At 48.0% G+C, this 23,359-nt stretch overlaps 1 protein-coding gene across 1 annotated transcript in view; it reads right to left on the bottom strand.

Annotated features, from left to right (window-relative positions):
- Positions 1–2,354: 2,354 nt before the first annotated feature.
- GATSL2 (GATS protein-like 2) overlaps positions 2,355–23,359 on the bottom strand; it is a 107,591-nt gene continuing 86,586 nt past the window's right edge. The window contains exons 3-9 of the mRNA XM_015418384.1: positions 17,559–17,752; positions 15,651–15,783; positions 12,760–12,883; positions 9,586–9,696; positions 7,491–7,573; positions 6,392–6,486; positions 2,355–3,425 (exon numbers count right to left, since the gene is read on the bottom strand). Coding sequence (XP_015273870.1) covers positions 3,360–3,425; positions 6,392–6,486; positions 7,491–7,573; positions 9,586–9,696; positions 12,760–12,883; positions 15,651–15,783; positions 17,559–17,752 — 806 coding nt within the window. The 3' untranslated portion in view covers positions 2,355–3,359. The remainder of the gene's footprint in view (positions 3,426–6,391; positions 6,487–7,490; positions 7,574–9,585; positions 9,697–12,759; positions 12,884–15,650; positions 15,784–17,558; positions 17,753–23,359) is intronic.

Raw genomic sequence — 23,359 nt, 5'->3', positions numbered from 1 at the left:
GAAAGAATTTTCCTGCCTGGACTGCTCCCACTGTAGCCTGCTGATCCCCCCCAAAATGCTGCTTCCGGGGATGGGAGTAGCACAAAAGGCAGAATGGGGGGGGTCTGCAGCCAGAGAAGAGAGAGAGGAGAAGAGATGGGGTTTATACCCCGCCCTTCACTGCCCGAAGGCGTCTCAGAGGGGCTTACAATCTCCTCTCCCTTCCCCTCCCCACAACAGACACCCTGTGAGGTAGGTGGGGCAGAGAGAGCTCTTTCCAGAACCGTCCTTGAGAGAACAGCTGTGAGAGAACTTCGCAACTGACCCAAGGTCATCTAGCCAGGGGCAAGTGGAGGAGTGGGAAATCAAACCCAGTTCTCCCAGATTAGCGTCAGCGCTCTTATCCACTATACCCCACCATTTCCATTAGAGGGAAATTTAGTCTGGCGCCAGTCTGTTCAGTCCATTGAAAAGCTACAGCAACCCCTTGTCAGGCCAACTCCACCGTCTACCCAATGCACATCCATGCTGGGAAAACTTCAGTGCTTCACTGTTCTGGGTGTGGGTGTGACAAGATAAAAGGAAACATTCTCGTCTTCACTATTTCCTCGGGCACTTGCTCTGTGTTGGTGCACGCAGAAAACGTTTCCCCTGTCCTCCTCCATCTTCCCTCCTTCCAGAATTTGGTGGTGGTGGTGGTGGTCAGGGTTCCCTCTAAGCTGAGCTAGTGTGAGCTAGCTCACAGTTTTTTAGCCTCCGGCTCACACATTTTTGTCTTAGCTCAGGACGGATGGCTCCGGAGCAAACTAATTGATGCAGTAGCCAAATCGCTCGCTCACAACTTTAATGCCAGTTGCTCACAAAGTAGAATTTTTGCTCACAAGACTCCACAGCTTAGAGGAAGCATTGGTAGTGGTAAGTGTTCTGCAGGGGATCAGGCAAGGCCTTGCCCTGGCGTAGTCATTGCTTACATGCAAGAAACTTTTAAAAATGTCCTTCGTTTTCAGACAGTCAGTCGTCCCCATCCAGTTAAAGTAATCGGAAAAACAAAATTGTACACCGCGGAATCAGTGTACATGATTCATCATTACAAGATTGCGGTATCCCTGCTTCGCATTCTTCAAAAAAAGGGCCAACTTGGCCACAGGGTAGTGCCGCCAACTTTCAGGTGGTGGCTGGAGATCCCCTGCTATTACAACTGATGAGAGAGGCCAGTTCCCCTGGAGAAAATGGCTACTTCAGGAGGTGGACTCTAGGGCATCATTCCCCACTGAAGTCCCTCCCCTCCCCAAACCCCGCCTTCCTCAGACTCCACCCCCAAAGCCTCCAGGGATTTCTCACGGCAGAGCTGGCAACCCTAACCAAAGGGCTTTTCTATGTTATGCTGCTGCGGACAGCTTTAAGATTGAAATGGGAGGAGAAAGAGAACAGCGGGTGCTCAGAACCACCCTCCCCCAGTTGTTCTATCTTCTAGGGAAATGCACCTGCAGTATGGAACTTACCGGAAAGTTAAAAGAGGACCAGTTCTCAGCAAGCTCTGTTCTGCGCCCACCGCTTCCCTAGACGCAAAGCCCTGAGCATGTGCCATATTTTCACAGCGTCATAATGCCCTGGAGGAATTACCCACTACTAGGAACGTGTCATTGTCATCTTATTCCGGCAGATAATTCACTTTATCCTTTGAGAGACGGGGGGTTTACAATCGGCAGTGTTTTTTTAATTGCAAACAGTTTCAAAGTATAACACCTTGTCTTGCTTCGGGCTGTGCGGAAGTGTCTAAACAGACAGAGGAAACTGAGGCAGCAGAACAGAGAGAAAGAAAAAATTCGGAGGCAAACTGGCTTAGGCTGGAAAAACGTTGCCGCGAAGATGTATTGGGCGACTGTAGCGGGGCTCTCGTAGAGGCAGAAGATCGCAGAAACAGAGAAAGAACAAGGGTGCAATGGTTCAGAAGTAAAAATCGCCACCTTCGGTTCCAAAATGCCCTTGTGACCACCCTACTCTCTGGTTCCCTCACAATCTTGGAACGGACTGTAAGAGGGATGATATGTCACAGTAGTACAACCTGGCCGTGAGAGAGCCAGACACAGGGCAAGTTATATACTGGCGTACAACCTGTCATGGAAGTTCTCCCGTATACACTCCAGAGGCACAGACAGGAAGAAGAAGAAGAGATTGGATTTATACCTCGCCCATCACTAACCAAAGGAGTTTCAGAACAGCTTACAATCTTCTTTCCCCTCCCCACAACAGACACCCTGTGATGTAGGTGGGGCTGAGAGAGCTCTCTCGAGAACTGCTCATGAGAAAACAGCTCTGAGAGAGCTTGTGACTTACCCAAGGTCACGCCAGCAGCTGCACGTGGAGAAGTAGGGAATCAAACCCGGTTCTCCCAGATTAGAGTCTGCGCTCCTAACCACTACACCAAACTGGAGCTGTGCAAGAGCTTTGCCACTCCACCATTTCCAGTCTGTTCCACAGAAGTGTGTGCAAGAGATTTCCCTCATGGGCAAACTGGGTTTTCACAGGGAATATGTCACCGGTAGGTACCATTTTTGTCATCAAGGCTGTGCCGTGCCCCCCTCCCCCAAGAAACTAAGGTACGATAGAGGAGTTTACTGTTAAGTTCTGAACAGGCACATTTCCCTTAGTTATGTCATAATTTCATCAGTCGGGATAATGTTGCCTCGGCAGTGACATTGCCTTGTTAAAAACAGATCGCTCGGCCTTGCTCTTCCATTGACATTCTACAGAGGTCAGTTCTGGTAAGGAAAGCAATATGGCACGGACCCCCTTGAGGAATTCAACCGAGCGTAACACTTGATGGTGAACACCCTTTGAACGATCGAGTCAGTTGGCAAAGGCAGTGACCTAGGCCCCACCTCTGTCAGGTTCTAGACTCTTCTGTTGACGCAATCCACGCTCCCCCAAAATGGAAATGGCTCTTTTCCTTCACAGATTTATTTTCTCTCGCCATTGCATTCTACTGTGGTTGATATAGTTTCGAACCTCAGCATGTATTTCTGTCACACACACGCTCTCACACACACACACGCACACGGAAAGCACAGTTTTTGCTTTGGAGTTGAAGTTCCAAAAACCTTCACAGTTCCTTTATCCCAACAATTCTCCCCCCCACTTCCCTCCCACCCGAAGAATTATTTTATTAAAAATTATTTCTTTTAAAAAGCTATTGGTGAGGAATTCTTTGCAGTCTTCTCGGTGGTGGTTTTCTGTGTGGCACCGCATCCCGTCTCCCACACGCTTTTGGAGTTTAAAAAACAAAAACGAACCTATCTCCCCCCCCTCCCCGAAAATACTGAGAAGAATTATTATTATTATTGATGTAAAATGCACCTGGGTCCCATTTGGAAGGGGCCCTAATGTTTTTCAGCTTGACTAACTTGGAGTGCGTTGATAACACCATTTATATTTTCTTCTGGTACCTGTGAAAACAAAAATGAAAAATTAGGTTGCTAAACGCTGATAAAAATTAAAACTTCCACAGACAGAGTGTTCATAGGGTGACTAAGTGCAATATACACCCCATTAGAGATCACGCAAGTATTGAGCAACTGGAAAAAATGTATGTGTGAGACTGCTAACCCGATTTCTCACTGAGCTATCACCCAGTTAAAGAAAATTTAGCTCCTTAACTGTATTAATTTTAATCCATTAACCTTTCATATGAATAATAAAAAACACATTTCTACTTGAAAAAGTTTCTGAAAAAGGTTTTACAGCTGGTTATTTTATAGAAGAGACATTCTCTTCTATGTGCGACAGAAGGTGTAATGCCTCTTCTAAGATGGTGCCTACCGTGCATGGTTTTTGTGCTTGTATGAGATTTTTTTTTTTTAAATCTGCACAATTAATTAGGTTGTGGCTCAGTGGTAGAGCATCTGCTTGGCATGCAGAAATCCCAGGTTCAGTTCCTGGCATCTCCAGTTGAAAGGACCAGGCAAGAGGTGATGGGAGAGATCGCCACCTGAGCCCCTGGAGAGCTGCTGCTAGTCTGAGTAGACAATACTGACCCTGATGGACCAAGGGTCTGATTCAGCATAAGGCAGCTTTGTCTGTTCATGTATGTTCAGTTAGGGATATCTTTTAAATCAGAAACAATCCTTTTAATGATCTCAGTTAATAGACTAAATGCTGCTGCCTTAATTTTCCACCGGGTACTTTGTGGGAGAAAAGCACAGATCTCCCGAGGCACCAAAGACCACGTTGGATAACCTTTCCCAAGTCAACCAAGTTATCCTCTAACAATGTCAACTTTAGTAGACTCCTACTAAAGTTATCCTCTAACAACATCAACTTTATTATACTTCTATTAGGAGTCAAATCACCAAAAGGACTTTTGGTTGACACTAACAGAGGAAGATCGAGATGGGTAGCCATGCCAATCTGTCTGTAGCAGTAGAAAACAGCAAGAGTCCAGTAGCACCTGAAAGACTAACAAAATTTGTGGCGGAGTTAGAATGAGGTTTGGGAATCACCTTGGGCCTCCTTCCAGTGAGGCACGCGGCTAGGATTGTGTGTGTGTGTGTGGGCCTCGGAAGATCCAATAGGGGGCTCAGCCCCTAAAGCCCCACCACTGGCTATGGCCCTGCTGTACGTAAAGAAGTAGTACGTATGGAAGACGGGTTCTATACTAGCCACGCTCTTTGTCATACGTGTCAGGCTTTGCATACAGAGATGCATTTGGTCACGTAGGCTGCCTCCTGCAGTCTGAAACGGTAATGTTTACAATCTTTGCAAGAATTAGACCAGTGTGTTAGTTTATAAAATAGGGGTGTTTTTTTACAAGTTTATCTTATCGGTGTGGTTAATGTTCAAGAAAGTAAACCCAATGGATATAACCGTTTGACCTTTGCTATCTGAGATAATGTTGACTTTTTGCTGTGTACACAGACACAGACACGCTGGGAAGAGGGTGGGCGCGAGGAATGGGAATGGAAAAAGGGGGGAGAACAGGTTTGTTGCCTGAGTGTTTTATAAGTTAAAAGGTTGAAAGAGGGGTGATGCATTCGGATAGGTAATGGACCCCATCTTGGGTGATGCGTGCAGGGGGGCAAAGCACACAGCACGTGACCCTGTAAAGTGGTACCCTGTACTAGCTTAGCTGGTGATGTTGACGGGATGAGACAAGCATTGAAAATTACCACCCCTGGTCTTTCCCATTACCTACTGCTTGGTCCTTTTAACTGGAGGTGCTGGGAATTGAACCTGGGACCTTCTGCGCGCAAGGCAGATGTTCTGCCAATGAATCACAGCCCCTGTCAGTCTGGATTTTCTTCCTGCACAGCAGAATATTCTCACTAAAACCCCGTGCATGGAACAGCAAGGAAAGGATCACAGAAGCCCGAGAGCTTTGCATCACTTGCAAGACATGCATCAAAGAATCTTAGAATCATAGAGTTGGAAGGGACCTCCAGGGTCATCTAGTCCAACCCCCTGCACAAGGCAGGAAATTCAGGCGTAATCTTCGTGGGGGCGCTGGGGCTTCAGCCCCCGCCGAAATTTTCAGGAAAGTGCTCAGCCTCCCCCGGGAGCCACCCTTGCTCCTAGCACAGCAATGCCTCTGGCCCAGCCCCAGCACACACACACCCCCCCCCCGGGAAATTGGAAAGTCTACACCCTATAATGATAAAAAAAACTCCAGGATTCCTGGCCAAACAGGCCGGGAGAAAAATTGCTTCCTGACCCCAAAATGGCGATCAGCATTTCCCTGGGCGTGTAAGAAAGGACCACAAGAACTAAGCACTGAGGCCAACCCTTCCTGCCCTCCCTTCTCACGATCTGCCTAAGTTCACAGAATCAGCAATGCTGTCAGATGGCCATCTAACCTCCAAAGAAGGAGAGCCCACCACCTCCCAAGGAAGCCTGTTCCACGGAGGGACCGCTCTAACGGTCAGGAAGTTCTTCCCAACGTTTAGCCGGAAACGCTTTTGATTTAATTTCAACCCGTTGGTTTTGGTCCGACCTTCTGGGGCAACAGAAAACTACTCCGCACCATCCTCTATATGATAGCCCTTCAAGTACTCAAAGAAGGCCCGTGTGTACCTCCTGGGGATGTCATTCCACACTGTGGACTGTGGGAATGGGCTAAGGGTGTTTGAAAAGGTTGGTGTAACCATGCAACCCCTCCAGGCCGAGTGCTCCCTTCAAAGTGGAAGAGATGGCCGGCAGCTTGAAATGGCTTTAAGAGAAAAAAGCTTAAATCCATGGGGGACACATCCATCAAAGCGAACCCCCACGTACAGAGGCAGTGTACCTCTGAAGATCAGTGGCTGGGCAGGGCGACAACAGGGGCAGATATTGGCCTCCGTGCCCTGCTTGCGGGATGTTTCGCTTGATGGACCTTCCTTCGAAGACAGTGTTATGCCCTTATGTCATTTCATGGACTTACCAGTGCATGATCAAACTTGAAAGTACTGATGTAGTAGGCAGGGATGTCGGCAGCAGCCAGGGGCTCAGAAATCTGAGCAACGATTCCACATTCATCTAGGAGGAGGAGGAAGAAATACAGCTCAGCAGAAAACCCGCATTAGCAAAACAACATCTATCTGACCTGAACCGAGTTGACATGATGCACATTCCACACATCTCACTGAGGGTATCTTTCGATCCAGCTTCCTGAGCGTATGCAGGGGTCATTTCCTGCAGGAGCGCACAGGAGCGGAGCTCCGGCAGTATAGAGCCCAGGGGGCAGTCACATGAACAAGCCCCACCCCCTGCTCCCAGCAGCCCTCAGTTGGGCTCAGTTAGAGCAAGAAGCAGCCAGGTAAGTTGCAGAGCCCCCGTCCCCCATCCCCTGGTCCAAAAGAACGCTGTTACCTTCCCACCAAAGTAATACCTATTTAAAGGTAAAGGTAAAGGTTCCCCTGCTCAAAAGCCAGTCGAATCCGACTCTAGGGTTGCGGTGCTCATCTCCGTTTCAAAGCCGAAGAGCCAGCGCTGTCCGAAGACGTTTCCGTGGTCATGTGGCCGGCATGACTAAACACCAAGGCGCACGGAACGCTGTTACCGTCCCACCGAAGTGGTACCTGTTTATCTACTTGCAATTTCTTGCTTTCGAACTGCTAGGTTGGCAGGAGCTGGAACTAGAGATGGGAGCTCACTCCATCATGCGGCACCCGGGTCTCGAACTGCTGAACTACTGACCTTCCACAGCCTGCAGTTCAGCATCTTAACCACTTGAGCCACCGCAGCTCCGTTAGCTAGCTTTAAAAGGGGGTTAAGACAAATTCATGGAGGAGCAGTCTGATAATGGCTATTTGCCTTGATGACTTCATGGAACCTCCATGTTCAGAGGCACTGTACGTCCAAGCTGGTGGCCTGTGACGTCGGGGAGGCTTTGACCTGAAGTTAGCTGCAATGTTACGACAACGATGGGTAGCAAAATGGGAGAGGAGCTCCAGTTTTGGTTGGCAAGCCACCTGGGGAGAACTCTGAGGGCGAGGTCTGAGCTGGAGGATGCCAGTGACCCACCCAAGGATACAACCTACCGAAGCCGAGGGGCTGCCCTCCGATCCGAACCATCTTCCAGAGTTCTCCTGATGCGCTCGTAAACAGCAAGTTGTTGGGAAACCTGGGAAGGGGGGAAGAAATGGAACCGATACAGACGGTGTTCAAACATGGTGCAACAGGTCTCTGTGGTTGTTCCAGAAGTCTTTGTCGCCCGGAATCATTTATCATTTCCAGAGAGACCCAGAACAGCTTAGCTGGATCCTACCATTGAGGGTGACTCTCTGGTCAGCCAACCTTCCATGACACTGCCGATTCGATTGTTGCCCGTTTCTTGCTGTCAAGTCACAGCTGACGTATAGCGACCCCTGGTGGGGTCTTCAAGGCAAGAGACATTCAGAGGTGGTTTCACCATTGCCTGCCTCTGCATCACGACCAATGTTCCCTCTAAGCTATGGAGTCCTGTGAGCAAAAATTCTACTTTGTGAGCTACTGGCATTAAAGTTGTGAGCCAGCGATTTGGCTACTGCATCAATTTGCTTGCTCTGGAGCCATCCTTCCTGTGCGAAGACAAAAATGTGTGAGCCAGAGGCTAAAAAACTGTGAACTAGCTCACACTAACTCAGCTTAGAGGGAACACTGATCACGACTCTGGTCTTCCTTGGAGGCCTCCCATCCACACACTAGCCAGGGCCAACCGATGCGCTCTCTAAGCTGTGGAGTTCTGTGAGCAAAAATTCTACTTTGTGAGCAACGTGCATTACAGTTGTGAGCGAGTGATTGGGCTACTGCCTAAATTAGTTTGCTCTGGAGCCCTCTTTCCTGAGCTAAGGCAAAAATGTGTGAGCCGGAGGCTAAAAAACTGTGAGCTGGCTCACACTAACTCAGCTTAGAGGGAACGCTGGGGCCAACCCTACTTAGATTCCAAGATCTGACGAGATCGAGCTAGCCTGGGCTATCCAGGTTAGGGCTTACACGGCTGTATATTCTTTTCAAAAATGGATACCTTGCTTTTCTCCCCTGCAGTCTCTAAGCAGCTTGCAACATCATTTTTCTCTCCTCCATTTTATCCTCACAACAACCTTGTAAGGGAGGTTAGGCTAAGAGTGTGTGACTGGACCCAGGCCACCCATTGAACTTCCACGGCAGAGTGGGGATTTGGACTTGGGTCTCCCAGATCCTAGTCTCACTCTAACCTGTACATCACACCGGCTCTCATTCTCAAAGGCATCTCAGAGGACCCCATTCTGGGGATCTTAGCGTGACACTGTTCAGAGCCGAACTGGCTGTAAAAACAGCAGGGCTATTTTTGGGCAGGAACGCACAGGAACGGAGTTCCGGCTGACTCCCAAGTTGGCCACGCCCAGCAGGAACTCATTAGCATAATAGGCCACACCCAACAGCAGAAACTCATTAGGATTGGCTACATTAGGGGGTGTGTGGCCTAACATGCAAAGGAGTTCCTGCTACAAAAAAAGGCCCTGGGTTTTGACAACAAACAAGGTAAACAGAATAAGAAGCAAAAGGTGGGTGTGGCTGGATAACCACACTTCTGGTAACGTGGGTGCGGCCTAATGTGCTAATGAGCTGTGCTGTCAGGGGTGTGGCCCAATATGCTAATGAGTTCCTGCTGTTGGGTGTGGCCTATTATGCTAATAAGTTCCTGCTGGGCTTTTTCTACAAAAAGAGCCCTGAAAAACAGTATTAATAAAGTAAAGCTCCACCTCCGGGATACGGTAAATTCTGAATGGGGAATAATCTGTTGCCCTTAATCATTTATTGTTTCCCGGAAGGCCTTAGCCATATTTTACCCCTAATTATTCTGGGGCTCTTTTAGTTCCCACTCACCTCTGAATTACTTCTTTCAGCTCATGACATGGACACATGTACAAACTTGCAGCCCTGTAGCTAGGGAATTCTTTGGGAGGGGGCCACAGGGGGCCCACCAGCTAATTAAATTGAAGTACAGTGCAGGTGGTAGGTTAGAACACTTTGGGGGCAGCCCAGGAGAGAGGGGGCCCAGAAGAAACACTAGGGGACCGGGCCCCGTGGGCCCCATGTTAGCTACGGGCCAGGTGCAAAGTCTCCTGCCGGCTGGTAAAAGGCTCTGTAAAGAGGAGTATGAAGACAGCTCACCTTTTCTGCGTCTGTATATCCATCACCAGAGAAATGTAACCCTCGATAAGAGAAAACGAGAAAAAGCGAATGTGCCCAGAATCTTCATTGCCCGCCACAGAATCTTTTACTCTGGCGGAAAGACAGAGCAGTGGTTAGAATCTTTTTTTAAAAATAATGTTTATTGATAATTTTTTAAAACCAAAAGATAAAAGCTAACAAAAATATTGAAAAAGGAAAGGGACATACAAAGCTGAATTAAAAAAAGGGGAGGAAAGATACAAAGGAAAAAAAGGAAAAGACAAAGATATATAAAGAAGTGGCTTTCACTTTTCTCTACTACAAATACAAGTAAAATTGCCAACTTAACATTTACTCTATAGTTATAAAAAAGTTATTTTTTCTATTATCCGATCCCCCTCCCTCAGTCATCAAATAGCAGTGGTTAGAATCCAAACCAAGAGGAGTTTGAATATGTGTACATGATTTATTATCATGATATGGAGGGCTGTTACCAGTGTTCCCTCTAAGCTGAGTTAGTGTGTGCTAGCTCGCAGTTTTTAGCCTCCGGCTCACACATTTTTGTCTTAGCTCAGGAAGGATGGCTCCAGAGCAAACTAATTTATGCAGTAGCCAAATCGCTCGCTCACAACTTTAATGCTAGTAGCTCACAGAGTAGAATTTTTGCTCACAAGACTCCACAGCTTAGAGGGAGCACTGGCTGTTACACGGCCCTGTTGTAACTAATCAGGGGTGTGGATGGGTAATAGGTTTGATTATTGCACAGTAGTGGGACCAAAGTAATGGAAGGCAATCTGCTTTCTCCCATCTGAGCCCGTGTCTGCTAAGAGCAGTCGCTGAGGACCTGCTGTGTATGTCAGTCACCTGATGAAAATGTTTCCATTTGTCTGGGCATTTGGCTATTTCTGCCCTTCACAACCTTGTGACTCTGCTATCTCTCTCTCTCTGTTTCTCTTTGAACTGCTGCTTTGATCATCATTAATGCTCTTTCAGGTTTCGGTTTTTGGTACTCTGTTTCTAACATTAGCAGCCACCTGGAGCATTTTTAAGAGAGATGTGGCCGATCAAGCTCTTTTAAGGCAAATACACAAAGAGATGCCCAGGGTGGGTGAAAGAAGTTGGTGTGGTTGGGCACCTGCCAAGGCCCACAACCTGGCAGCAGGCCACCTTCCACTAGAGATGCTGAGTTGCTCTCCCCATTTATTAGATGGGGAAAATACCTGGAGGCAGCTCAGGAAGCAGAATGCCATAGAACAGGGGTGTCGAACTCATTTGATATGAGGGCCGGAACTGACATAAATGAGACCTTGTTGGGCCGGGCCATGAGTGTCATAAAATGGAATGCCAGGCAGTGGAGATATAAACTTTATAAAGGACTCAAACACAAAGGGTTTTTCTTAACTTAAAATAAAAACATGTTTAAACATTAGCACTCGCAATATTTCATTTATTTAACAATGTCTGATAATGGACACCCCTTGCTCTGAATTATTGCATCGAAATGTCTGTGCTGTTGCAATCTTGAGTGTGCTGTTCAGGCGTGTATCTGTAAGCTGCAAACCTACGATGACGTGGCAGCAGCAGAACTGGAAGAAGCAGAAGACTGCCAGTTCCACTGCGGGCCTGATAGAAGCCCTCCAAGGGCCTGATCTGGCCCCCGGGCCACATGTTTGACACCCCTGCCATAGAATCTTGCACTCTCTAGTCAGCCCAGAGGACCCTGCTACATCACAGGGATGCTGTCTTGATGCCTATATGCCCCTCAGAGAGCATTATGCTCAGCTTGTACCAACTTCCTGGTAGTCCTTGGTCCCCAAACAGTCTGGCTGTCCTCGACCACAGCCAGGGGCTTTTTGGCCCTGGCCTCAGCCTAGTGGAATTCTCTCCCCAGTAAGATCTGGTCTCTGCAGGACTTGGCTCACTTCCACAGGGCTTGTAAGACCAAGATGTTCTGCCGGGCATATGGCTGAGGACAGCAATGGTTAGAGAGATCAGTGGCCTTCTGGGGTCTCCCCTCCCCCTGTTTTTCTGTTCTCTCCTGTTTAAGACCCTCATGTGTTTGGTCAAATGACCGTAACAATAAAGAACTGAACTGACCCTCATGAGTGGAATATGGATTCTATGCCAGCCACCTCAGCTATTGGTGGGACAGACATATGATGCCATCTAACTTTAATTGGACTACATGTATTTCAATATTATGTATTTTATTATCTTATGTACGTTATATGTTGTACGCCACCCTGAGTCCCTGCTTGCAGGAAATGCAGCGGGATAGGAATCAAATCAAGTAAACTTTTAGCCCCACAAGTGCCAATGGGTCTCAAACAAGCGTGAAACAAGTCACACCTTGTTCCCCCCAGCAGGGACAGCCAGCCCTGACCGAAAAGGGAGAAAAATCACAATTCAGGGATTGGGAATGTGTGGCTAGCATGGAAGAAGAAGAAGAAGAGATTGGATTTATACCTTGCCCTTCACTTGGAGTCTCAGAGTGGCTTACAATCTCCTTTCTCTTCCCCTCCTCACAACAGACACCCTGCGAGGCAAGTGGGGCTGAGAGAGCTCTTTCGAGCACTGCTCTTGAGAGAACAGCTCTGAGAGAACTTGTAACTGACCCAAGGTCACACCAGCAGCTGCATGTGGAGGAGTCGGGAATCAAACCCAGTTCTCCCAGATTAGAGTCCACACTTCACCAAACTGAAATGCAAGAGCCTTTATGTGCAGGGAACCTGTGATGACTGAGAAGCTGATAACGTTTGGGAGAAGACCCCACTACAAAGGACCCTAAGCAGGAAGAGGATGCTATCTTAGCTGAAAGGTCACCCAGCAGCTGCATGTGGAGGAGTGGGGAATCAAACCCAGTTCTCCCAGATTAGAGTCCGTGCTCCTAACCACTACACCAAACGGGGGGAACTCACACACATCCTTTGCTGAAGGACTCATAAAACCCTACATCCAGTCCTGGGCATGATGCATTTATATTGTTTTTGCACTGCTCTGAGAAGTTTCGGGAAGATATTTTTAAAAATGACATCTTTCTTTGGAACAGCAAACAGCAATGAAGCCACCTGCAGGGCCCTGAAGACGGACTGAGCAATGACCTCACTCCACGGCCATTAAAGTTTTACAGCAGACTATAAAGCCAGAGTTTCAGTTCCCCTGATCTGAACATACCCATTGGAGTAAAACATGACATCCATAAGGAGTGTAGCGACAGAGGGAAGGGTGTCAGGATCCAAGCTGGTGACACAAAACATGTTACTTGGACTGGAAAGGGGATGAATCACGGGCCTCTGAACTGGAAGGGAGAGAGAGAGAGAGAAACTAAGCCCTTGTCCATCTTGAGGCGGCATATTTGGCCTATACCAGGGGTGTGGCTCAAAAATGATGGTCACAGTCACAGAACAGACCGAAAAAAGGAAGGAAGAAACCGTGAGGTAATTGCGCTAGAAAATATTTAAATAACAATCACAACATTCTTATACAAAAATGTGTACAAAAATCTGCATGTGTAAATGCACAAAGGCAGCTAAAATTGGTGAAATTGACGATGATCTACCGTTTCAATACTATTCTTCTTCCGAATGTGGATAAAAGCAGCGACTCTTGGTCTGTTATTTCAACAGGTACGTATCAACAATTTCATGAATTTTCACCGATGTATCATAACATGGTTGCAAGAGACTCTCTGAAAGAACGTTCCTAGGGCAAAGAACAAGAGTCGCTGCTTTTATCCACATTCGGAAGAAGAATAGTATTGAAACGGTAGATCATCGTCAATTTCACCAATTTTAGCTGCCTTTGTGCATTTACACATGCAGATTTTTGTACACATTTTTGTATAAGAATGTTGTGATTGTTATTTAAATATTTTCTAGCGCAATTACTTCACAGTTTCTTCCTTCCTTTTTTTCGGTCTATACCAGGGGCGGCCAAACTTGCTTGACATAAGAGCCACACAGAATAAACGTCAGATGTCTGAGAGCCGCAAGATACGAACAAATATTACACACATTTTTATTGGAAAATTATGCAAATTTGCTAAAGGGGACTGCCAAAAATAAAAACAAAAGGGGTAAAATAGATATTGATAATGATGTTTATTTGTCCAATGGTATTGATAGGCTGGGGGAGTGCTTTGAGAATGCGCTTAGAGTTAAAGTTGCTTTCTTTCTCTGCTCCCCTCTGCTTCAAGCCTACCCAGGGAGGGGAACGCTGGCTGGGGAAGGGAAGACCGATCAGGGAGGCACGCCTCCCCTTCGCTTCCCCAGCCGCCCTGCCGGGAGCCACACAATATGTGTGAAAGAGCCGCATGTGGCTCCCGGGCCACAGTTTGGCCACCCCTGGCCTATACCATTTGGGGGGGGGGGGGCTCATGGAACTTGCTCCCCCCACAAAAGACAACTCATTGCTCATATAAACAAGCTGGTCAGGAAAAAGTCCAGATAGAACTCTTCTCCCTAAAATGCTAGTTTTCTACATGCAGAAACAGTTTTTTCAAAAGACATGGTTAGTCTCCCCTAGTTTTCTACATGCGGGGAATTGTGCGCGGGGGACTGTTTGGTCACATTCTCCTCACTGCAGTCTGGACTGGTCGAGCTGAGACACGGGATTATCACGTCCCTCCACGCAAAAGGACTAGCTTTAAGACACGCCATAGCACAAAGAGAAGTTGCCACATCCCATTGGATCTTGGCTAACCCCAACTGGTTTCAAGTAGGCTTAATACCGAGTGTAAGTCTGCTTAACCACATGCTAGATCGTGCCTCTCTCAACAGCTATGTACTTAATTGGTCTTGTATCCTCCCCTCCCTGCAAGCAGGCTCAGGGTGGGTCCCATCCCTCTGAATACAATACACAATACAATTAAAAACAGTTTAAAACAACAATATAAAACGACATACTCATAAAGTGTCCTGTATAATTTAACCAGATCACAAGTCGGTGATTCTTGTATAGCTATTCAGATCCAGGCCATGGGTTGTTGGTGGTGGGGGGGATGGGATGGGACGTCTGCTGCCTCAGTCAAAAGGCTGGTGGAAGAGCTCCGTCTTGCAGGCCCTGCTGTTTTTGCTGAACTGTAATAAATCCCACAGGGCCCTGATCTCATACGGGAGCTCATTCCACCAGGTAGAGGCCAGGGCCAAAAAGGCCCTGGCCCTAGTTTAGGCAAGTCGGACATCCCTGGGGACGGGGACTACCGAAACATGTTGGTTGGTAGACCTCAGTGCTCTACAGGGCTCATATGGGGAGAGGTGGTCGCAAAGGTATGCTGGCCCCTGGCCGTATAGGGCTTTAAAGGTAAGCACCAGCACCTTGAAATGGATCCGGTATTCGATAGGCAGCCAGTGCACCTCGCACAGCACTGGGTGGATGCGAGCCCGCACAGGCGTCGCCGTCAATACCCATGGCTGCCAAGTTCTGCACTAGCGGCAACTTCCGGAGCTGAATCAAGGGTAGCCCCACATAGAGAGAGTGACAATAATCCAGTCTGGAAGTGACCATTGCATGGGTCAGTGTAGCCAGGTCGCCGGGGGTGTGTGTGAGATAAGGGGCCAACTGCCTGATCTGTCTCAGATGTAAAAAGGCAGACCTGGCAGTGACGGTGATCCAGGAACACCCCCGGACTCTTCACCCTCGACGTCGGGACCAATGGAGCCCCATCGAAGGTCGGGAGCCTGATTTCCTGTCCCAGCCCCCCGTGACTCAGATACAGGACCTCTGTCTTGGATGGGTTTAACCTCAGTTGGCTCTGTCGTAACTGTGGCTTGTGGTGCCGGCCACCAGTGGGGGATGGGGGAGAGTAGGGTTGCCAGATCCAGGCTGGGAAACTCCTGGAGATTTGGGGGTGGAGCCTGGGGAGGACAGGGACTCCGTGGGGCACAATGCCACAGAGTCCACCGTCCAAAGCAGCTATTTCCTCTAGGAGAACCGATCCCTGTAGTTTGGAGCTGAGATGTGATTCTGCGAGAATCCCCAGATCTCCACTGGGAGGCTGGCATCCCTAGCAGTGGCCGGTCTACGGCTACTCTGTAGCGAAGGCGCCCGGGTAGAGAGGATCGTACCCAGTTTTGGCTTCATAAATCCGTTCGTTATCCCGAGGCTGTCGGCCGCCACCGTCTCCCCATTCACGACTCTGAGGATGGTGAACTCCGCGGCCAGCGTGTGCATCACAAAGGGCAAGTCCCGCTCGCGCACCTGTCCGGAAGAGACGTTGACTTGTGAACAACCAACAGCATCATATCTTAACAGTGGCTGAGTCTTTTCTTGGTGAGACCCCACATGGGAGCCAGCGAGACTTCTGAATCACAAACACTGGTGTGGGTCCTACCCCACCCTATCCTCCTGCTGAGCAAAATCTATATATTTATTAAAATATTTACACCCCAACCCCCACCTTCCCTTTTGGCTCTAGTCTGACGTCTTTTGCTGACTGAAGAAGAAGAGGCTGGATTTATACCCCGCCCTTCACTACCCGAAGGGGTCTCAGAGTGGCTTACGATCACCTTTCCCTTCCTCTCCCCACAACAGACACCTTGTGAGGTAAGTGGGACCGAGAGAGCTCTGACAGAAACTGCTCTTTTTCAAGAACAGCTCTGAGAGAACTGTGACTGGCCCAAGGTCATCCAGCAGGTGCAAGTGGAGGAGTGGGAAATCAAGCCCGGTTCTCCAGGTTAGAGTCCGCGCACTTAACCACAACACCAAACTGGCTTCCTCCAACTTAAGTGGCTCTTTTTGCTGGAGGAAAATGTCAGAAGGAAGCCCCTTAGGCTGGAGTAAGGCTACCTGGAGGACAGCTGCATCCACCTCCATCAGCCTGTTTTATTTAAAAACATTTATAAAGTGGGGCGTGTGCCTGTCAGAAGCGGTGCACAGGGGAGGGGAACTGAACACTCATGCAACGCGCCCCTGCTGTGGTCAGTCTCCTGATATCATTCTCTCTCACACACCCCATCCACTCTACAAAGAACGAGTTAGATCAACTCGAAATAAAGTAGGGATGACTGGATTCTCTGGCTCCATTCTGTTTGGGATCTGATCCTCTGTTTGGGATCTGATCCTTCCAACTAGCTTAGAACATAAGAACATAAGAGAAGCCAATGTTGGATCAGGCCAATGGCCCGTCCAGTCCAACACTCTGTCACAGTGGGCCAAAAAGACCAGGTGCCATCAGGAGGTCCAGCAGTGGGGCCAGGACACTAGAAGCCCTCCCACTGCCTCCCCCCCAAGCACCAAGAATACAGAGCATCACTTGCCCCAGACCGAGAGTTCCTATCTATACCTTGTGGCTAATAGTCACTGATGGACCTCTGCTCCATATGCTTATCTAATTCCCTCTTGAAGCCGTCCATGCTTGTAGCCGCCACCACCTCCTGTGGCAGTGAATTCCATGTGTTAATCACTCTTGGGTGAAGAAGTACTTCCTTTTACCCGTTCTAACCCGACTGCTCAGGATAAGGTCTTCCAGAGCTTGCAGTCTTTGTAGAACTCCCGGAGTCCCACTGACTCCTACTCCGGAACTGATTTATCATGTATTTGCAGCCAGCTTGATGGCTCTCCTGTTCCCAACCCATGCTTTCGAGCACACTCTGGTAAAGGTAGTTTGAAGAATACCTGACAAATTGAGGTGGGAGGAGAGAATTCCCCCCCCCCCCATCAAGCTTGTAAACTGGATTACTATGCAGCAGCAGGCCTGTTGGAGGAGCGGGAATGTGTCCTGGATGTATTTATCTGAGCCAGAGATGAATGCAGGAAAGGTAATGCTCACGTCACATTGGACGTGGGCATTATGATCCGCTGAAGCTGGTCGTTCGAGCCAAAGGAACTCTGCCAGCCAGCATCTCAACTTCAAGCATTTCAAGTGTACACCTCAAAACACAACCTTTGACGAAGGTGCTGCGTCTCAAAAGCTACCGTTACTTGAAGGGTAACCCTCTCATGCCTCAGCCCTTGCTGGGGTCATGTTTCCTTACCAGGATGAAGTCCGTCTGGTAGGTGGAGAGCATGAATACTGAGATGTTCTGATCCGCTAGGGGGGCTATGACTGACTTGGCAATCTTGGTCACTCCAATGGGCTGGGAGCTGGAAAAGCTGCCCCCGCCGGACACCACGTTGAGCGCCAGCCAGGTGGCATCTGCCACACTCAGGTGTTCGGATGAAGGGAGCTCTGAGGAAAAACAACAACAAAAAACACCCACAATTATAATTTACCTATCCAATTGTTATCCTGTTCTTCTTCCAAGGAGCACAGGATCCCGTACAGGGTCTCCGCCAATTTTATCCAGGCAACAACCCTGTGAGGTAATTCCAGCTTAGAAATAGGACCTGACATAAGAACATAAGAGATGCCAATGTTGGATCAGGCCAAAGGCCCATCCAGACCAACACTCTGTGTCACACAGTGGCCAGAAATACCAGGTGCCATCAGGAGGTCCACCAGTGAGGCCAGGACATTAGAAGCCCTCCCCCTGTTGACCCCCCCCCCCAAGAACCAAGAAGACAGAGCATCACTTGCCCCAGAGCCCCTATCTATACCTTGTGGCTAATAGCCACTGATGGACCTCTGCTCCATATGCCTATCTAATTCCCTTTTGAAACCGTCCATGCTTGAAGCCGCCGCCACCTCCTGTGGCAGTGAATTCCATGTGTGAATTACTCTTTGGGTGAAGAAGTACTTCCTTTTATCCGTTCTAACCCGACCACTCAGCAATTTCATGGAGTGTCCACGAGTTCTTGTATTATGAGACCTGACCCAAGGTCAACAAGTGAACTCCAGTGGGGATTTGAATCTTGATCTCCCTAGTCGTAATCTGACACTGGGACGACCACAATTCAGTTTAATTCAGTTGAGGAGACAGAGATGAAGTTAGACATTCGGAAGGGAAATCAACATATTTATTTATTATTCTCATTTGTACCCCGCCTTCCCCGCAATGCAGGCTCAGGGCGGCTCACAGTCAATGCATAAATACAGTTAAAACAACATAAAATTATCTAAAAACCAAGTCGATTATAGCTAGTACAATTCCGTTATAGCGAATATAAATGAATAAACTGCTGATGATGGTTATTTAGTTGTTCAAGATGGCTGACTCTCACAATATACGTCAAAGATCTAGGAGTCATTCTGCTCATGATCTTCCTGCTGCACAGGCTAGGTGTCAAAACCAGAACCAAGGGCCAGGGCTCTATAGTGGTGGCGAATCCCTAGCTGAACGCCTGGCGGAAGAGCTCCGTCTTGCAGGCCCTGCGGAACTGTAAAAGATGTATGGAACATTTTGGTAATATCCGAAGATCGAGAGGTTGCTGGAGTGTATGAGCCTTTTGCTGTCCTGTCAAGGGCCCCTTTAATATCCTAGTTCGAAAACTGATTTAAAGAGGCAAATTCAGACAGCAAGCGATACCGTTTCAATCCAGCGACCGTTTGCGAGGCGATTTTGCCATTCCACACAAGTAAAATCCCGTTGCAAAGTGCATTGAAAGTGGATTGAAAGAGCGTTATTTCGTGTGTTTGAAAGCGAGTTTAACACGAATCACATGGCACCAGCAAATGCCCCTTATAGCTTCTAACCACATGGGGCACTGTTGCTTTGCCTCTGTCTGAGAAATGAGAGGGGCAGAAACTGCTAAGGCACCCTCAGCTTTGGGGTCTACCAATGGCTGCCTCCTCAGGTACTGACAGGTGACAGTGCATCAAATCTTATTTTAATTGCTGGGTTGAAAGGAATTTTTTTTTTGGGAGGGGGGGTCATGAAATTTTTCCAACAAGCAGGGCCGTAGCCAGGATTTTTTTGTTTTGCGGGGCAATTTTTTTTTCTTGTGGGGCACCTATTATGCTTATGCTTAAAAATAATAAATAACTGGAGACTTTGGGAGTGGAGCCTGAGGAGGACAGGATTTGGGGAGGGAAGGGACTTCAATGGGACATAGTGCCATAGAGTCCGCCTGGATATCAGGCATAATGCCAGGGGATCTCCAGCTACCACATGGAGATTGGCAACCCCAGCAGCCAGGAGGCTGGGGAAGGAAAGGAAAGCAGCCCTGCTGCTTCTGGTCAGTTTCATTCCCCTCCATCAGTTTGTAAACCTAACAGCTGATGGGGGGGGGAGTGAAACTGACCAGAAGCTGCAGGGCAGTTTCCCTTTGTTTCCCCAGTGGCTGCAGGGCTAAGCACACTGGGGTGGGGGGGTCTGGCAATGTTCCCTCTAAGCTGTGGAGTCTCGTGAGCAAAAATTCTACTTTGTGAGCTACTGGCATTAAAGTTGTGAGCCAGCCATTTGGCTCCTGCATTAATTAGTTTGCTCTGGAGCCATCCTTCCTGAGCTGAGACAAAAATGTGTGAGCTGGAGGATAAAAATCTGTGAGCTAGCTCACTCTAACTCAGCTTAGAGGGAACACTGGTGTCTGGCATCATCAGATGGTGGGGCAGGACTCATGGGTGGTGGGGCTCTGCCACCAATTGCCCCACTGTGGCTACAGGCCTGCCAACAAGGGGTATCCCTTATTCTAGGTCTGGTTTTTACTCAAATGAAAAAAATGTGTAGGGACTAGACCACTTTAAATGTCAGGTGGAAAATCTCACGGCTGAATGCTCCTCCTTACAAAAAATAAAAATCTGTGCTCCTTATGTACTGATTCCCTCCTTTATCCATGGCCTTATTTTTATGAAGTTAAGCAAGCAGCAGGCATATTGTCATGATTTAACTATTGGGTTCAATGTTAAAAAAATCAATTGCCTTGGAAGCATAGAAGCTTTACGCAGTATCCTCGATCCTCCACGTTTCCTGGTTAAGGGAAAATGCTGTTCAAACAAATTACAAAGATGATCTGACTTCAATGGAAACAAGAGAAAGAAATTTTACGTACAAAAATAGAAGCACATCTTACATGACATATGCATGTAGGTACATTTAAATTATTGTGAACAGATTAACTTCAAAAAGGTCAACTTGCTACTGCTCCAAGCCCATGTAAGAGAGAAGAAGAGAAGTCTTATGTAAGATGAAACACAGAAGGCAAGCAATGGCCAAGAGAAGAAGAAGAGAAGAAGAGATTGGACTTATACCCCGCCCTTCACTACCCAAAGGTGTCTCAGAGCGTCTTACAAACTCCTTTCCCTTCCCCGCCCCACAACAGACACCCTGTGAGGTAGGTGGGGCTGAGAGAGCTCTGACAGAAACTGCTCTTTTTCAAGAACAGCTCTTATCAGAACTACGGCTTGCCCAAGGTCATCCAGCCAGGTGCAAGTGGAGGAGCTCACATTAGCTTAGAGAGAACACTGCTCCACTCCCCCAAATTACCATGTATTTCCCAATCCAGACCTGATAACCCTAAAGAGGATGAGAGAGTGATCTACTATGGACAGCTTCTAGAAAACAAGAACAATAAATTGGAAGAGGTGTAAAATTTGAAAAGGAACCTTTTTTTGGCTTGTTCTGTATCTCTGTACTGGTGAAACAGACCAGCTTTTGTGATGGTATTCAGAGAACCTTGCAGATAATGTGGACAAAAGTACCTAAGGGCATTTTTACAATTTAAATCCTGACCTTTCTGAAAATTCAGAGGCTCCCCCCCCCCCCCACGCCACAAAGGCATGGAATATCCGTTTTCTAGCTTTTTGTAACTTACTTTGATTCCAGAGCAGTGGTTTTCTTCTATACAGAGACCCAGACATCCTGATGCAGAGGCTAGAAACTTTATTTCTTTGTTTAAAACACACAGACACATGCTATATAATGGTCCAGCACATTGGCATACATGTTTTCAAATTGCAGAATTCGACTGATCATGGCCGTGAATGCAGGTTACTGGAGTGCCAAGAAAAGAGGGGCTTAGCCATTTTAATTGTATGCACTTGTGATTGAGTGCAGAATTTAGAATCCCAAGTATGCACCACGCATGCTGCAGTCATGGAGTTCAAAATATGCACAGATGCCCTGACCTGGATAGCCCAGGGAAGCCCCATCTCGTCAGATCGCAGAAGCTAAGCAGGGTCGACTCTGGCAAGTACTTGGATGGGAGATCTCCTTGGAATACCAGCAGCCGGGAGGCGGGGGCAGGCTTTATTCAGCCACCTCTCTGAATATCTTCCAGGCCCCCAGTAGGGGTCAGTCACCAGAGGTCACCATGACTTCCAGGTGCACACACATGTGCACACATATTAAAATATGCACAGGTAATGGCTAAGACCTTCATTCTCTTGGACCAAAGTTACCCAAAACCATAAAACAGGACACAACAGCCTTCACTGGTGATTCCGTTAGATTCTCATAGTTAATAGCCATGGGTGGCCATAATCACCTCCACTGATTTCTAATTGTCCTTTAAAGACATCTGAGTTAGTGGCCATCCCTGCCTTTTGGAGTTGTGAACCTCATAAACGAATTATCCATTGTCATAGGGTTGCCGTCCTCTAAGTGGGACCTGGAGATCTCCCAGAATTGCAACTGATTTCTGGCTGACAGAGATCAGTTCTCCTGGAGAAAACGGCTGCTTTGGCGGGTGGGCCAATGGCATTGTACCCCCACCAAGGTCTTCCCCCCTCCCAAAACACTGCCCAGGGTCCACCCCCAAGTCTCCAGGAATTTCCCAAGTTAGAGTTGGCAACTCCAAATTGTCCGAGAAGGATTTGGTATCAGTTTCAAGTTCCTAGTCCACCATAGTAACAGTAAACATTTGTACCCTTTCAGTATTCAAGGTAGAGGTATTAGCATAATCCCTGAAAAGTAAACCAGTATTAGAACCAGTGTTCCCTCTAAGCTGAGTTAGTGTGAGCGAGCTCACAGTTTTTTAGCCTCCGGCTCCCACATCTTTGTCTTAGCTCAGGAAGGATGGCTCCAGAGCAAAGTAATTTATGCCGTAGCCAAATCGCTCGCTCACCATTTTAATGCCAGTAGCTCACAAAGTAAAATTTTTGCTCACAGGACTCCACGGCTTAGAGGGAACATTGATTAGGACCCCCACCTTGAGGAACTCAGGCTTTTGAGGCCTAAACCCAGCGAATGAGGTTCTTGTGGCCAAGAGGAAATTTCAATCAGTGACCTCCTAACACAGCCCATTATGCAATATCAGCGATCGTTCAAGGATAAGGTAGGAGGAGCCCCCTACGCACAATCCATCTACAGTATTAGTTAATAAATCCTCCAGTTCCATCAATCATTGAAGCCTAAGGGCCAGGGATACCAATCTCCAAGTGGGGAATTGAGTTCCCCCAGAGATCAGTTTTCCTTAGGGTTGCCAGCTGCCAGTTGGGAAATACCTAGAGATTTTTGGGGTGGAGTAGGGTTGCCAGGTCTGGGTGGGAAAATACCTGCAGACTTTGGGGGTGGATCTGGGAAAGGACAGGGTTTGGGGAGGGGAGCGGCCTCAGCATGGTACAATGCCATAGAGTCTACCCTTCAAAGCAGCCATTCTTGCCAGGGGAACTGATCTCTGTCAGCTGGAGGTCAGTTGTAAAAGCGGAGATCTCCAGGCCCCACCTGGAGGCTGGCAACCCTAGGGTGGAACCTGAGCAGGGCTTGGGGAGGGGAGGGACTTCAGTGTGGTATGATGCCATTGAGTCCACATTCAAAAGCAGCCGTTTCCTCCAGGTGAACTGTTGTAATAGTGTGAGATCTTCATGCACCACCTGGAGGTTGGCAACCTTAGTTCCCTGGAGGAAAGGGCAGCTTTGGAGGGTGGATTTCATGGTATACCAATGAGTCTAGGAGAAAGGGAAGTTCTACAGCGGCATCACGTCCCTACTAAGCTCCCTCACCACCCCCAAATTCTGCCT

The sequence above is a fragment of the Gekko japonicus genome, unplaced genomic scaffold (genome assembly GCF_001447785.1).
Source record: "Gekko japonicus isolate JY-2015 unplaced genomic scaffold, Gekko_japonicus_V1.1 scaffold89, whole genome shotgun sequence".
Classification (NCBI taxonomy): domain Eukaryota; kingdom Metazoa; phylum Chordata; class Lepidosauria; order Squamata; family Gekkonidae; genus Gekko; species Gekko japonicus.
Note: the sequence above shows the minus strand (reverse complement) of the source record. Positions and strands in the feature narration are given on the sequence as shown.